Source organism: Trichechus manatus, unplaced genomic scaffold (assembly GCF_000243295.1).
Source record: "Trichechus manatus latirostris isolate Lorelei unplaced genomic scaffold, TriManLat1.0 scaffold00044, whole genome shotgun sequence".
Classification (NCBI taxonomy): domain Eukaryota; kingdom Metazoa; phylum Chordata; class Mammalia; order Sirenia; family Trichechidae; genus Trichechus; species Trichechus manatus.
In genome coordinates, this window is record NW_004443980.1 from 14,838,452 (window position 1) to 14,856,120 (window position 17,669).

General features: G+C 37.6%; 1 protein-coding gene across 13 annotated transcripts in view; it reads left to right on the forward strand.

Moving 5' to 3' along the window:
* The window catches only part of MTRF1 (mitochondrial translation release factor 1), a 56,832-nt gene extending 39,970 nt beyond the window's left edge, over positions 1-16,862 (forward strand). For 11 of the 13 annotated variants that reach the window (XM_004376618.2, XM_023731634.1, XM_023731629.1 and 8 more), the window contains 4 exons: positions 784-901; positions 6,023-6,159; positions 11,526-11,624; positions 15,565-16,862. In XM_004376618.2, the coding sequence (XP_004376675.1) occupies positions 784-901; positions 6,023-6,159; positions 11,526-11,624; positions 15,565-15,678 (468 nt within the window). In that variant the 3' untranslated portion in view covers positions 15,679-16,862. Of the gene's footprint in view, positions 1-783; positions 902-6,022; positions 6,160-6,468; positions 6,627-11,525; positions 12,166-15,564 lie in introns of those variants that run through there. The other 2 variants (XM_023731638.1, XM_023731639.1) reach the window with 2 other exon arrangements.
* The last annotated feature ends 807 nt before the right edge of the window (positions 16,863-17,669 follow it).

Sequence of the window (17,669 nt, forward strand, 5' to 3'; positions counted from 1 at the left end):
GGCCAACACTAGCATATTTTAATCAAAAATGTGTATTATAATCTTTGCACTATAATAATCTTCCTTCTGTATAATCTTGCTTTTTTGGCACAATTCACTGTATAGTACTTAGAGGAAAAATACAAAGAACTACCAACTGAGTGATATTTTAGATTCTAACGTTGACCCTGTTATTAGTGTACTTTTCAAAGAGAAAAATCACCCATAATGTCTGTCATTCATACAAGTAAGTGATGTATATCGAAACAAAATGTTCGACTTCCCTTCAAAAACAGCAATATTTTGTAACTTTATTTAGTCATATACAGGTACACACAGATTTTTTTTTTTTTTCTTTTTAGTATGTTCTGTCTTAGAATGGGTGCCCTGGTGGTACAGTGGTTAAAAACCTGGCTGCTAACCAAAAGGCCGGCAGTTTGAATTCACCAGCCATTCCTTGGAAACCCTATGGGGCGGTTCTACTCTGTCCTGTAGGATCGCTATGAGTCGGAATCAACTTGACAGCAACGAGTTTGGGTTTGGTTATCTTATGATGAAACTTACAAAAGATTACTTAACTCAGTTATCTCAAAACATCCTAAGTCAGTGTTAAAAAATAGCATGCCATTGGAATAGAGAGTTTGTGATTCTTTCTTTTTTTGTAAGTTATTTCTCCTCTTAGTCTAATGGCTATGACTTCTTTTAACACAAAACAGTACATTTTATTTGAAAAATCTTGGAATAAATTTAGTATTAAAGTGTTCACTAAGTGTAGAATTACTCGTACCACACCTTTTGCTCTAGGTAGATGTGAAAGTGGACCCCAGGGATTTGCGAGTAGATACATTTCGAGCCAGAGGAGCAGGAGGACAGCATGTTAATACAACCGATAGTGCTGTCAGACTCGTCCATATCCCCACAGGTGAGCATGTCCCTTTGCTTGTATACTTTCAACCTTTTTTTCACACCTTATAAAACTTAATTCAGCATTTGGAAGAAAATAATCCTATGTTAGTGTCTGGTTCCTTGCACCCTTTAAAGATGACCCTGCAGTTGTGGATCTAAGGCCCCTGTCTTAGTTACCTAGTGCTGCCATAACAGAAATACCACAAGTGGGTGGCTTTAAAGAACAGAGATTTATTTTCTCGTAGTTCAGGAGGCTAGAAGTCTGAATTCAGGGCGTAACTATGGGGAGGGTGTTCTTTTTTGTCTGTTTCAGCTTCTAGTAGTTCCTGGGCTTGTAGATGCATCCACTGTGTGTGTCTGTGTCTGTCTCCATATGGCGTCTTTCCCCTGTGTGTGTCTCTGTGTCTGTTCTCGTATTTTTATAACTCACAAGTGATTAAGTTTAGGATCCACCTTACACTGGTGTGGCCCCATTAACATAACAAAAGAAAACCTTTATTTCCAAACAGGATTATATCCACAGGAATTCAACACATGTTTTAGGGGGGCACAATTCAGTCCATACCACCGTTCTTCATCCACTTTCTGTCATATGTTGTATTTGAAGATTACATATGTCACCTAGTTTCATTTCAGATGGAGTTTGTGTTTGTTTTGTTTTTCTTATTGTTTTAGTGTGATTTTCAAAAGAAAGACGACCATCTTGAAATCAGATGTCAGTTTTAAATTTTAAATTAATTTTCAGCCAATTATTATTGCTTTACACAGTTTATAGTACCAAAAGTTGAAACAACCCTAAATGCACAATAGGATAATTTTATAGTTTCTCTTAAGTTTTATTGATTTTTATTCCATAAAATATTAGAATATACATATAAGCAAAAGAATATGAAACATCTATAACCATACCCAGTAACTATTATTGTATTTATCTTTGGTGTATCCTTTCAGATAATTTTCTTCTCTATACATATCTAATATATCATTTTTCCCCTAAAATAAGGTTATATATTTTGTAGCCTACCATAATTTATTTAAGCAATTCACAGATTGTTGAGTTTTAGGGTGTTTTCAATTAATGCCTGTATTGTTCAATATTATTCTGTATTATAAGCAGTCCAGAACAGGAATAGTTATCTTAAAATGAATTTAAAAATAAAAATGAGGCAAAAACTAACTTAAATTCTAACAATTGATCCAAAATATTTCAAAACATATTAATGGGTTTAAAACTTACCCTGTGCAGCAATAAATTACCTGCTTTTAAAAAGATGACTGATCATTGTGTTTCCAAACTTACCTTGGGCCAAATTATTTAACTACTTGGATCTTGTTCTTTGATATAAATGAGGCCTTGAGGCTTACCTTTAAACTTCCCCTTTGGGCGAGGCATATCAAAGTCTACTAACTCTTTTTTTAATTGTTGAGGATATACACAACAGAACATACACCAATTCAACAGTTTCTACATGTATAATTCAGTGACATTGATTAGATTCTTCGAGTTGTACAACCATTCACACCCTCCTTTTCTGAGTTGTTCCTCCCCCATTAACATAAATTCACTCCCCTAAAGTTCCTATCTAATCTTTTGAGTTGCGGTTGTCAGTTTGATCCCCTATAGATGGATCTTAAAAGGGCATAATGCTCAAGGCAGATATTTGTTACTAGTTAAGCTAAACTATTGTTTGGTTTTAAGAAGATGTCAGGGAATATTTTTGGGTTAAGGTTTAAAGATTATCCCAGGACAATAATTTCAGGGGTTCATCCAGCCTCCATTGCTCTGGAAAGTCTAGCGTATGTGAGAATTTGAAATTCTGTTCTACATTTTCTCCCTTTTGATAAGGATTCATCTATAGAATCTTTGATTAAAATGTTCAGTGATGGTAGCTGGGCACCATCCAGTTCTTCTGGTCTCATGGTGAAGGAGGCAGTTGTTCATGGAGGCAATTAGCCATGCATTCCATTTCCTCCTATTCCTGACTATTCTTCTTCCTCTGTTGCTCCAGGTGAATAGAGACCAATTGTGCCTTGGATGGCCACTTGCAAGCTTGTAAGACCCTGGGCACTACGCAACAAACTAGGAGGTGGAACAGGAGCACTAAACACGTTATTAGGCCACTTAACTGGGATGTCCCATGAAACCATGACCCTAAACCTCCAAACCAAGGAACCAAATCCCGTGAGGTGTTTGGTTGTACATAAGCAGCCTCAGCAGCTACTCTTTTTTTTTTTTTTGGTCATTGGTGTGAATGTATCTGTCACACAACTTTTGCCAATTCAACTTTTTACAGGTGTACAACTTATTGACAGCAATTACAGTAATCGGCTGTGTAACCCTACCTGTAATCAGTGTAATTTTTCCATCACTGTAAACCGAAACTCAGTACTCCATATGCAGTAACCCCCCTTTTTCCCTCCCTCCCACCCCTGATAACCATTAATAAATTTTGGTCTCTGTACAGTTGCTTATTCTTGTCCTTTTATATAATTGAGGTCATACGATATTTATCCTTTTGTGACTGACTTATTTCACTTAGCATAATAACTTCTAGCTCCATCCATATTGTAGCATGTATCAAGACTTCATTTCTCTCAAGGCCTGCTAACTCTAATGAATCCATGTAGTTATGGGTAGGTGATATCTTGAGGCCACTTCTTCACACTTCGTGTATTGTTGTGATTTCAGCATCTATTTCAAGAAAAACTCAGTCTTTTTCCCAGTTCTTCCATTCTGAGACCCTTAGAAGGGGAGCTATGTCCTGGCTAGAATTGAAAGTCAGCACTCTAGGCCATTCCTCCATTTTCTCCATGCCGATGGACTCTGAAGAACTGCATCTTTTCTATCCTAGTGCCTCTATATAAACTCTGTTTTTTACCATAAGAAAATACGTAAATGTTTGTACAGGGAAAAATTACTTTTTGTGGGGGTAGAACTTACCCAAACAAAGATGAAGACAAATGAATAGTTTGTGCTGTGAAGCAGCCTTGTCAGTTGGTTACCAGCTGGTGAATAAAAGTGGGCGTCTGTGAGTCTTCCACTGCTGTCCTTCGATCCCATAGATTATCAGTAACACCTAACTCTTCTAAGGTAAATTTAATCTTTTACATCAATTTGTCGTTTTAAGGTTAACGGATTTTTTTTGTTTGTTTGCTTTTTGTTTTATACAAGAGATTAGTCCTTTTTTAAAAAAATAATATTTTGTTTTCAGTGAAGGTTTACACAGCAGTTTAGGTTCCTATTTAACAATTTCTACACAAGTTGTTCAGTGACATTGGTTACTTTCTTCATAATGCGTGAACGTTCTCATTATTTCCCTTCTGATTGTTCCATTTCCATTAATTACTGCCCCCCTTGCATTCTCATCTTTGTTTTAAGGTTAACAGATTTTTATTATTCCTTTGGTTATATATAATTTATTTCATCTAATCTAATAAGAAACCATCAACTGAAGGACACATCACTATTTTATTACCATGATAAAAAACACTACCAATTAAGCTATGACATGCCAGTGATTGTAAGATACATCCCAACTGAGAGATGCTAAAATGTGAAAAAATGTATTTTATAGATTCTATAAAATACTGTATTTTGTTCCCATTTATGATCACAAATCTTTTAAATAATGTGTTTAGTTATTCAGCAAATATATATTAAACGTCCACATTGTACTACCCATTTGCTACCTAGAATTTTGGAATCTTCTGTAGAGTGTTGAAACAACACTGATAACATCTATTTTCTCTAAAACCCTTTTATAAAGTTCTCTACCAACCCCAGCACCTTGTGGTTTCAACAGCTCTTCTGTTACTCAGCATACTTTTTTCTTTTCCAAATCCTTTATTTCTGGGAGAGTACGTATGATTAAATACACCTTTATAGAACGTGTATTAAAATATGTAATCAGGCCATTCCCTTAGGAATTACTGAGCTGCTAAGTAATAGCTGTAGGCTGATTGTTCTAATCTGAGCCAGTAGATATGAATAGATAGCAGGTGCCTAGGCAGATATCAGTAAGAGTCAGCTGACAAGAAGAGGAATTTGGAGGAAAGCTCCTGAAAGTCTAGCTATCTTGAAATGGGAGTTTTCATATTCTTCGGGGGTGGTGAAAGGAAGATACCAAATTTAAGAGATCTCCAGGCAAGTGCGTGGAAGATGGAGGCAAGTAACCCCCAGCCCAACCATGTGGCTGCAGTAAGGCTGTCAAGAAATAAGTTTACAATAATAGAGGCAAAACCTTTATGCTTAATTGGAGTACTAGCAGGTATAGACTGTAGCATATTTAGACAGGGAGAAAACAGATAGTTTGAGAGTAGAGTTTTATGGAAATAAAAATATCTCGAGCAAAATATTTACTACCTTCATCAATGTAACTGGCCTAAGCTGAGAGGAGTTTTTTGGGGGGAGGGGAAGAGGTTCAGAAAGAAAAATGCCTTTTTCTTCTAATGTACCTGAAAGCAAGATTGGACACAGACCTTTAGACAAGAACAGCACAGCCTGAACTCTCAAGGGTCACTACTTGGGGGCTAGTTTCAAGCTAGGAACTGACTGTGAAGTAGGCCAAACCCACCCAAATCCAGAATAAGGCCAGCTAAAACGTGTATGGCTAGATGTGCTGATTAGCTGGATTTAGAACTTTTAGACAACTCAGAAACATACTCACTATAAACTCTTCTTTCTTAAGACTTTAAGTAGCTCCTTTCCGTTGGTTTCTTTATACGAAGTTATTTTTACAACTTCTACTATGTGTGTATCTGTGACTTAAAGGGGACAAATTCTGGAGTAGGACAGAGAAGGAAGCAGCACCTCATAGGGGTGTCAGTGGCTTGCACTGTTGAGCTGCAGAAGTGTCTGAAGGAGCTAAGACGTAGAGGCCGAGCTCTGGGGAATGGAGGTATGCGCCACCATGCTGCTTTCATCTTCCCATCCAGGGAGTACAACAGACTCTCAAGAACCGTCTGCAGCTATTACCATCATACCCCATGTATGGTTTCTGAATGTGCTAAAACAGAAACATATTTTTTCTTTGTAATCTTTGCCTGATTAACCTTTCCCCTTTAATAAGCTCCTCAGTTCTATATTAATTTGGCCTGTGGAGGCTTCACTTTACCTCTGATCCCTATCATTTTTCAGGGCTGGTGGTAGAATGCCAACAGGAACGATCACAGATAAAAAATAAAGAAATAGCCTTGCGTGTGTTGAGAGCTAAACTCTACCAGCAGATTGTTGAGAAAGACAAGTGTCAACAACAAAGCTCTAGGAAACTGCAGGTAAGATTAATTTAGTGTAATAATTTAATAACTGTACGAAAACTCCTTGTGCTATGTAGAAAGTGTAGTGTTTGCTCCTGCTTGAATGTAAATGTCTGAGAGCATAGGGGAACATGCTCGTTTGCAAATGAATGATGAGATGTGTGTAAACTAAAAATTATTTCCCAGTTGTTTCCTCCAGTGGTTCTAGCCTAACTGTCTTAGGAGAAAAGTGGATTAAAATAATAATAGAAGTAATTCTTTGGAAATTAATAGATTTTCAGATTTTTAATTTAAAAATCTATTCTTTTATTATTACAACTTACGTAGGATCAAAAATAAATGGCACTGGAAGAAACTGGTTACAAGGTGTCATGGATTGAATTGTGTCCCCCAAAAATGTCTGTTGGCTTGACTGGGTCATGATGCTCAGTACTGTATGATTATGTAACCTGATGTGATTTCCTTATGTGTTGTAAACTCTTATCACTATGATGGGGTTATACGTGATTTCCTGATGTGTTGTAAACTCTATCACTATGATGAGGTTATACTGATGAGGTCTGCAAGATTGGATAGTGTCTTAAACCAGTCTCTTTTGAGACATAAAAGAGAGAAGTGAGCAGAGACACATGGGAACCTCATACCACCAAGAAAGCAGTGCCGGGAGCAGAGCACGTCCTTTGGACCTGAGGTTCCTGCGCGGAGAAGCTCCTGGACAGGGGAAGACTGATGACACGGACCTTCCTTCAGAGTTGAGAGAGGGCCTTCCCCTGGAGCTGGTGCCCTGAATTTGGACTTGTAGCCTACTGGACTGTGAGAGAATAAATTTCTCTTTGTTAAAGCCATGCACTTATGGTATTTCTGTTATAGCAGCACTAGATAACTAAGACACAAGGATTGCTGTTATGGAATCTGGGGACAAGGGGCTGTGGGAGATTTATCTTTCGCTGGGTGGCTTTCAGATGGTTAAGCACTCAACTACTAGCTGAAAGGCTGGTGGTTCGAACCTGCCAGAAAACAGTCCTGGTGATCTGTTTCCAAAAGGTCACAGCCTCGAAAACCCTGTCGAGCTTCTGCACACGTGGGGTTGCCATGAGTTGGAATCGACTCGACAGCAACTAACAACATACCCTTTTATACCTTTTGAATTTTGTATTATATGTATATACAGTATTATTTATTGCAATACTTAAATAATAAATTCTAAGCAAAATGAATAAAGATAATCGTTTTTAATAAACAGTGTTGCATGTTATAATTCTGAGAACAGTGAAGGTTGTCTCAGAGAGGTTAGCAGAGAAAGCAGAATGCAGAAATAATTGTGCTTTTGTGTTATTTGCAGGTAGGTGTACCTACAATAAATTAAATTTACTAGGATGATGAATTGTATAAACCTAAACATTAATTATTCTTCTCACTTAGATGCCCTAGTCTTCTCACATTTTTGCCCTTCTAGCTTTCCTTACCCACATTCTAACTCGCAAGAAGTAAAAGTGACAGGTTAAATCGTCTGTTAATCCCCTATTTGATAATCCCAAATTGTGGAGCAGCATCAGTATCTATATTTGCAAATACGAAATGTTCAGTTACAAACTGTAATTTCTTAGCAACTAAATGATAACATAAACACCGCGAACCCTGGCACTTTTGAATTAATAAAAGACGTTAGGATTTCCTTGCCATTTTACATTTGGGTGCTAGGGATTCCACATAGTAATTTTTTAAATTAATATTCAAAATTGGCCTTTTGCAGATTGTGTGTATCTTCCTTAGTAGTCTGATTTGAGAGGCCAGAAAAGACCTCCCTGTCCCCCTCTTTCCAAAATCACTTGTCTACCTGCCTAAAATTTCTTTTCTTTTTTTTAATTGTGCTTTAGGTGAAAAGTTTACAGAGCAAATTAGTTTCCTGTTTGATAGTTTGTACATAAAGTGTTTCATGACCTTAGTTTCATTCCCCACAGTATGTCAGCACTCTCCTCATTTTTGTCCCTGTTCACCCATTTTTTTTCTTCCTGATTATCTAGACCTTCCTGTCTTCTTATCTTATAATTGATTGTTCTAAGGAGTACATTCCTCTCCAGTGTTATTGTTTATCTTATATGCTTGTCTATTGTTTGGCTCGGAGTTAGTCTCCAGGAATGGCTTAATTTCGAGGTCAGAAGGGTGTCTTAGGGCCATAGTCTTAGGGATTCCTCCAGTCTCTGTCAGACCAGCAAGCCTGGTCTTTTTTGTGAATTAGATTTTTTTGTCCTACAGATTTCTTCCACTCTGTCCAGGACCCTCTGTTTTGATCCCAGTCAGAGCAGTTGGTAGTGGTAGCCAGGCACCATTTAGTTCTTCTGGTCTCAAGGTTGTGTAAGCTGTGGTGCATGTGGTCCATTGGTCCTTTGGACTGATTGCTCCACTGAGTCTTTGGTCTCCTTCACTCTCCCTCACTCTGGATGGGAAGAGACCAATAGTTGTATCTTAGGTGGTCGCTAGCAAGCTTTTAAGACCCTAGACGCTACTCACCAAAGTAGGATGCAGAACGTTGACTTTGTGTACTATGTTATGCCAGTTGACATAGATGTCCCCTGAGTCTGTGGTCCTTTGTCTTCTAGCCTAGGAACTTTATCCCACGAGGTGTTTGGTTATGTCTAAGAGATTTCCCTGACTTTACCCCTTGTGTGCTCTATATGAGCGGCACCTACAATCATGTATCTAGAAATATCCACTACCAAACCTATATATGCTGGTGAGTGTGTTCCCTTACATCCATCCTCCCATGCCTCTTGGCATATCTATCTACCTATTTGTCCATTTGTAAATTATTGTTTGTTAATACTATTGCTGCAGGATTGTCTAAGCTATAGTAGTTACTGGAGTTGCCCTTTACCCTTATGTTCCTCTCAGTGTCCTCTCTTGCCTTGGTCCTACTGTACTGACTTCCCGCTTATATTGCCTTTCCCTTCACCAATATTAACTCGTGTCTTCTATTTAATCAGTAATTTTCCCTCCCTCATCCTCCCGTCCCTGGTAGCCATCAAAGAATGTTTTTTCTTTTTTTCCAGTGTGTAAATCTATTGTTGTTACTTTGTGGTAGTGGTCTCATACAATATTTGCCTTTTTGTGATTGACTTATTTGACTCAGCATAATGTCGTCCAAATTCATCCATGTTGTGAGATGTTTCGCAGATTTGTCATTATTCTTTATTATTGTGTAGTGTTCCATTGTGTATATGCACCACAGTCTGTTAGTCTGTTCATCTGCTGATGGGCACTTAGGTTGTTCCCATCTTTTTGCTATTGTGAAAAATGCTGCAATGATAGTGCATATGTCTAATCATGTCACAGCTCTTATTTCTTTAGGGTATATACCTAGGAGTAGGATTGCTAGATCATACAGTATTTCTATTTCTAGCTTTTTGAGGAAGCACCATACTGTTTTCCAAAGTGGTTATACCATTTTACATTCCCACCAACAGTGTATAAGAGTTCTGATCTCCTGGCAACCTCACCAACACTTGTTACTTTCTGTTTTTCTTTTTTTTTTTAATTAGTGCCAGTAGTGTCGGGGTGAGATGGTACCACATTGTAGTTTTGATTTGCATCTCTCTAATAGCTAATGATTGCAAGCATTTCTTCATATGTTTGTCAGCAGCCTGAATGTCTCCTTTGGTGAAGTGTCTATTCATATCTTCTGCTCGTTTTTTTAACTGGATTGTTTGTCTTTTTATTGTTGAGATGTTTAAGTTTTCTATAAATTTTAGAGATTAGTCCCTTGTTGGATATTTTGTAGCCAAAATTTATTTCCCAGTCTGTAGGTTCTTTTGACTCTTTTGGAGAAGTCTTTTGTTGAGCATAAGTGTTTAATTTTTAGGAGGTCCCATTTATCTAGTTCATCTTGTATCATGTGTGCATTTTTAGTTATGTTTGATACTTTATTTATACCATATATTAGGGCCTGACATTTCTTAATAGGGATTTCTAATGCTTAGAAGTTTTTGTTTAACCAATATATACAGTGGCTGTTATATGGAAGGCATTATACTGGGCCAGGTTCTTAACCCTGGCTGACTTAAATCATCTAAAGGGCTTTGTAGATGCCTAGGACTTACCTCTAGAGATTCTGATATAATGGATCGGGGGTGCGCCCCGAGCATCAACATGGTTCTTTAGGATAGCAGTTTCCACACCCAAATGATGGTCAGAATGGATGGCCCAGGAAATGTTTTAAAAATACTTAATCTGTGACTACTCAGTATATCCAAGGTTGGGTTTAGGAATTGTAATTTTTCTTAAATTTCCCTGATAATCAGCCATGTTTAGGAATTCAGTTTCACATTGCTTGCTTTAGAAGTTAAGAAAATGAATTACGGAAACGTCTTTTTTGTTTTTGTATTAATCTTAAAAAGTGAAAGCAGATGAGAGAAGGTGTGGTGCTTTGGAGAGGTGGGGGAGATGAGCAGACTAAGATGAATACAAATAACTCTTGCCTAAGGGAAACAGGAGACTGTGCTGTGAGGGAGATTACCAGCACAAGGGGTTTCAAAGGAGGGAAATAACACTTCCAGTTTGTTAGGACCAGGAAAGGCAGAGTTGGTAGGAGATTTGTTAGGAAAGGACATTCCTTGAGATAGTGTTTTAGCAGAGTTAACAGATATGTAATAATGATATGGTATAATAAGCAGCATGTTAGAGGTTCATATAATTTTCAGAAATATCACTGGGGAGGTTGGCCACATTATGAAGTGCCTTGAAAGCTGAGTTGAGTTGTGTCTGCTTAGTAGACAAGAAGGTACCAAAGAAAATTTAGCAGAAAACCTTGCTTTAGGAAGACTAAGCAAGGCGACACAATTAAGCAGAGAAGACTAATCAGGATATTTTTGCAGGAATGTAGGTGAAAGTAGTGAGCCCTTGAATGACAGTAGAAATGGAAAGGGCAGGATATAAGGGACCCTTGAATCCAGTTGGAAGTGGGCAGTTAGAGAATGGGATGAGTCGAAGGTGGTTTCTCCCCCAGTGTTTATCAGAACCTGACAGATAGTAAGCTCCCAGAAAGTGGTTGTTAAATTGCTAAATGTTAGTATTTCCTGCTTGCGTGAATGGGAAAATGGTAGTGTCATAGAAACCAGGAGGAACTGATTGGTGTGGAAAAATGATTAATTTGGTTGAAATATTTGGAATTTGACAGAGCAAAGCGGCATTGATTCTTATTCCGTAACTAAGCTTTACAGATGTGTAGTCTTGAATGTTAAGCTCTGCCTTTTTTTGTTCCTCATCACTTATATATATGACTTTTAGGAAATATTTGAACTGTTAAAAGTCCATTGCAAATACTTTTTCCATTGTAATGAAGGTAATTTGTAAAGTTAAAATACAAATTGTTTTTTGTTATGGCACAGGTGGGAACAAGAGCCCAGTCAGAGAGAATACGGACATATAATTTCACCCAGGATAGAGTCACTGACCACAGGATAGCATATGAAGTTCGTGATATTAAGGTAATATTACTGAGTATAAAGGTTACAGCCTAGAAAACCCTATGGGACAGTTCTGCTGTCATATAGGGCCGCTGTGAATCGGAATCAATTCAACGGCACACATTACATCACATCCTTTATCTACCTTTGATTTGCAAAGGAAGTATAGTCAAGTTTTAGAGAGCTATTCTAAAATAGGAGCCCTGGTGGCACAGTGGTTAGGAGTTTGGCTGCTAACCAAAAAGTTCGGCAGTTCGAATCCACCAGTTGCTCCTTGGAAACCCTGTGGTGCAGTTCTCCTCTGTCCTGTAGGGTTGCTATGAGCTGGAATCAACTAGAAAATATCACCAAGTAATTTAAAACCATTAAGCTAGTTTACATTAGTACCCTAAAATTTGCAAGCATTTTTATTGGTTGGTTAGAAATATGGTCTTTGTAACATTTTGACGTCTTTTACAATTCCAAATTCTTTGTTGGGCAATCACAATATATTAACATACATTCAACATACGTATACACATGCATATTCATTTTCTATTAGAAATTATAACTATTAAGTTTCTGGAGGTCAGAAGTCTAGGTATGGCCTTGTGGGTCTCACGCAAGGCTGGAATCAAAGGTGTTGGCCAAACTGCCTTTCTTTCTGGAGCTTGGAGTCCCCTTCAAAGCTCGTGTGTTTGTCCACAGAATTCCATTTCCTTGAGGTCGTAGGACTGAGGTCCCCATTGTCTTGCTGGCAGTCAGCTGGGGGCTGCTTTAAGCTTCTAAGGACCACCCACAGTTGCTTGCCATGTGGCCCCCCATATACCTTCTCATGCTTCAAATCTCTTCTTGCAGGAAGGGCTCAGGCCCACTTGGATAATACCTTTTTGATTAACTTAAAGTCAACTGATTAGGCACCTAATCATGGGAATGATATCCTATAATATTCACAGATTCTGCTAGCACTTAAGGGGAGGGAATTATACAAGGTGTATAAACCAAAGAGCTTCTTAGAATTCTACCTACACAGTTTGTATTCATTAAATTCAGCTGTTACAATTAATGCTATTGAGGAAAAGACCATGTCAAGATGGCTTGAACATTAACCTAGTGAAATCCCTTGTAACCAGGACCACTAACATTTATACATGAATGATGAAGCACAAAAATTTTCCCATTCACTTCTGTTGAAGGGGAAAAGTGAACAAGTTCGCATAAATGGCTACATGGAAAAGGCAGAAGACAGAAAGTTTTGGTCCTGTTCTTGGTGCCATGTTGATTCTTTTACTTGATTCTGTCCCGTTCCATACTTGAATTCAAAGTCTTAATTTTACATTTTACAATGGAGATGGTTTTTTTTTTATTGAGGTAAATATATAGGTAACAAAACATTTGCCATTTCTACAATCTTCACATGTATAGTTCAGTGACAGTTACGTTCATCATGTTGTTCAACCATCATTAACCATTCCCGAATTTTTCCATCATCCTCCTGAACACAGAAGCTCAGTGTTCCCTAAGCATTGTGTCTTCCTTTTCCCCTCCCTCCTGACCACCCCTGGTAACCACTAATAAATTTTGATTTCTATATACTTGCCTGTTCTACATACTATATTTTCTTAACATATGTATATATTTCTATGTATCTTATGCTACTTCCTCTGTCTTCTAGGCAATTTAAGGCTGCCTTCATATGAACATAGTAGTCTTGTAGAAATGGAGAAAATATTTGCTAACTTCCCTTTCCTCAGGAAACACACAGTAATAACCAAATATGTTTAGCCATATTGTTCTAATTACACCACGTTCTTTCCGTTGTTTTTCTGGTAGTAGTGACGATTTTTCCTGAGACAGCCACATTCTTGTGACCAGTATTATTTTTTAGATGGGCACCTAGGTGTACAGTATAGTATTCAGCTATGAAACATCCAAATAGATTTTATAATTATAAAATACATGAGTTTAGCCAAAATACTGACATGCTATTGCTAACTACACTATCATACCAGACTCAAAAATAATAAGGAAAATTATACTAGTATGCTTTAATAGGGTGCACCAGTGGTGCAGTGGTTAAAGCACTCAACTGCCAACCAAAAGGTTGGCAGTTTGAAGCCACCAGCCGCTCTGCGAGAGAAAGATGTGGCAGTCTACTTCCATAAGGATTACAGCCTTGGAAACTCTATGGGGCAGTTCTGCTCTGTCCTGTAGGGTAGCTATGTGTCAGAATCAACTTGACGGCAACAGGTTATGCTTTAATAATCACCAACCAGCCTATTGGAAAGACAGAATGAAGAATAATCTGTCCCAAAAGGTGAACTTGAATTGATGATCAGATGTGTGTATGTCTCTGTCTGTCTGATAGTTCCTCATAAATGTAATATCTTTAGAGGTTTTAAACACGTATGCAGTGTGATGATTGATGCACATTTTGATTGACTTTTAAAATTAGAGTAATCTATTTGGCTTTTCTACATTCCTCTCTTTCCCTTTTTTTTTTTCCCTGCCTGAAAGGAAAGCGCAAGGAGAATCATTCACTACCTACCTGCAAGGAAATGCAGCTGCTAATTAAGTACACCTAACTGGAAGAAGATGTAGTAGTATAAAACCTGTTGCCATCGAGTTAATTCCAACTCATAGTGACCCTACTTCAGAGATTATACCTTTCTAATATCGAGAACATTTCTAAAAGGAGTGTCAGAGCCAACTGAAGTAATTTAATCAAGGCCATAAAGTGAATAAACTCTATGGGGAATACTACTTTTAAAAAATATGTTTCCCTTTTCTTTTCATCTTTTTCTGTTCCACTTATCTTGGCTTGGTCTGAGGGCAAGTCAAACTGTCAGACAGTGTTTATTCAAACCCCTGTGGTGAAAAGGACCATGACAAATCTAAAGATATACAAAGCTAAGAGTCAGGTTATGGAAACAACTATGTATTCAGTACTAAATAGAAACATAAGTGAAGAATGACCGTTTGATTCAAGGGATGTCAAAAGATAGTTCATTGGTTACACGACTGTATGCATTTGTGAAAACTCATTGAAGTGTATACCAAAAAGGATGAGTTTTAATATATGCAAATTATACCCTAATAAACCTGACTTTAAAAAAAAAGATAAGGATCAGTCGAAAAATGGGAAACAACCCAAATGACCATCAAGAGGTGAATGGATAAATTGTGGTATATCCTTACAATAGGATACTACTCAGTAATAAAAAGGAACAAACTAAAATTACTGATATATGCAAACACATGAATGAATTGCAAAATCATTAGCTTGAATGAAAGAAGCCATGCACAAAAGAATACACACTGTATGATGGCATTTAGGTAGTATTCTAGGAGAGGTAACACTAAATTATAGTGATGAAAACACATCAGTGGTTGCCTGGAGTTAGGAAACTTGACTGTAAAAGGCCACAAGGGAACCTTCTGGGGTGATGGAAATGTTCCACATCTTGATTAGGATTCTCATTATATAGAGGTATATTTGTCAAAACTCATCAAAGTAGATGCTTAAAAATTGTTCATTTTATTGTATGTAAATTATATCTCAATAAAGTTGACTTAGAAACATTTTTTTAAATTTTGAAGGGTAATTCATGAATGGTAAACACAGTAAATATCATAGGAGTTTAAAGAAAGTATAGGTTTAGAATGACCTAGAAAGTTTTCTACAAGAGGAGGGATTTGAGTTGCTTTAGAGCTCAGTTGCTAACCGTAAGGTCAGCAGTTCAAACTCACCAGCTGCTCCGTGGGAGAAAAGACCTGGCGATTTGCTCCCGTAAAGGTAACAGCCTAGGAAACCCTATGGGGCAGTTCTACCCTGTCATATAAGGTCACTGTGAGTCGGAATCGACTCAACGGCACACGAGAACGACATAAGGAAATGAAGTAAATATACACTTAACTCTTTGCTTTGTTTCTCATTTATTTCTAATAATCAGATTTTCACAATAGCTCTGTCTTTTACCAGGAATTTCTATGTGGTGAGAAGGCCCTGGATCAGCTAATTCAGAGACTGCTTCAATCAGCAGACGAAGAAGCCATGGCTGAACTTTTGGATAAAAACCTTAAATCAGCAAAATAAATGCTGATTTATTATTTATTGTTTTATAAATGAAGTGGACCTGTATCAAGAGGAAGACTGAGGCAGGGAAATCTTTATGAATTTTCATAAAGTACAGCTGAAAGTGCACAGTACTTACAAATATTTTTTTAATGAATCAAGTCACATTTCTTGATCTAGGAGTTTATTTTAGGTTTCCTGTAAGGCACAATCCAACTCTTGAAGTAGAAAACAAGCATGCATCATTGAAAAGAGAAAGTATTGAGAATTGGTAATGTGTGTTAGGATAGATCACTTGACCTCTTTATATGCCTTTTCTTAGCCATCTATAAATTCATTTGGAGTCCCTGGGTGGTACAAATGGTTAATGTCCTCAGCTGCTAACTGAAAGGCTGGTGGTTAGAGTCCACCGAGAGACGCCTCAGAGAAAGGCCCAGCAATCAGCTTTTGAAAAGTCAGCCTTTGAAAACACTATGGAGAACAGTTCCTCTCTGACACACATGGGGTTTCCATGAGTTGGAGTCAACTTGACAGCAACTGTTTTTTTTTTTTTAATAAGTTAAACACATTTTTCAATTCAGGAAAATGTAAAATTTAGTCATGTAAGAGTTATAAAGTTTTTTTGTAAACCCTTTACTTAAAGGCAAAGTATTATTTATCATGTCAAAGTTAGAACTTTAAGTTCTACTTTTAAATAACACATATAAATTGTGAAGAATTTGAGCCCCTCAGTAATAATGAACATCTGAGGAAACAGATTGTAAAGTTCTTTGAAAGCTGAATGAATTCTATACTGTATAAATTACAAACCAATATTTAAAGTAGATTCTGTGTGGCTTCTATTTCTTATTGTTCTTTGGCTTAATAAGCATCAACAGATGGTCTAATATGAGTAATTCACCATAGTAAGTTTTGTGCAGTGATTTATAAAACACAATCCTTACTTTAAGGAACTTCCAGTTGAGTGACGGAGCCAAACATATAAATCACAAATTGTAATACCAAGTGGCATGATGTATTTGGTAATTGTTCTGAGGAAGTTCCTTGAGTAAGAAAAGAGGAGTATGCCAGGAAAGACTAGCTGAAACAGAGCTGAAATGGAATTATTTGAAGATAAAGATGAAATTATTTCCCAAATTTTTGTGTTGAAAATTTTCAAGCATACTGAAAATTTCTTTTAAAAAATTAAAAAATTTAAGTTCAATGAACACTAGATTCAGCTATTGTCATGGATTGAATTATGCTCCCCTAAAAGTGTGATCAATTTGGCTGGGCCATAATTCCCAGTATTGTCCGGTTGTCCTCCATTTTGTTATTGTAATTTTGTTAAAGAGGATTAGGGTGGGATTGTATAACACCCTTACTAAGGTCACATCCCTGATCCAATGTAAAGGGAGTTTCCCTAGTGTGTGGCCTGCAACACCTTCTATCTTACAAGAGATAAAAGGAGAGGGAAGCAAGCAGAGAATGGGGGACCTCATACCACTAAGAAAGCAGTGCTGGGAACAGAGCACATCCTTTGGACCCCAGGTTCCTGCGCGGAGAAGCTCCTAGTCCAAGGGAAGATTGAAGACAGGGACCTTCCTCCAGAGCCAACAGAGAGAGAAGGCCTTCCCCCGGAGCAGACTCCCTGAATTTGGACTTCTAGCCTACTAGACTGTGAGAAAATAAATTTGTTTGTTAAAGCCATACACTGGTATTTCTGTTATAGTGGTACTAGATGACTAAGACAACTATTGTTAACATTTTACCACGTTTATTCTCTCTACACATAACACACACCTGTGTGGTGTGACAGTGTTGAATTTTACCTGAGCCCTGTGATTCTGGCAAGTGTTGATAGTTACGAACTGTTCCCACCATCCCCATCCTTTGTGTTCCAGAAAACAGTTTACTGCAAAGAACTACCTTTCCTGAGTGGCGTCTGGGGTCTTAAAAGCTTGCAAGCGGCCATCTAAGATGCATCAATTGGTCCCAACCACCTGGAGTAAAGGAGAATGAAGAACACCAAA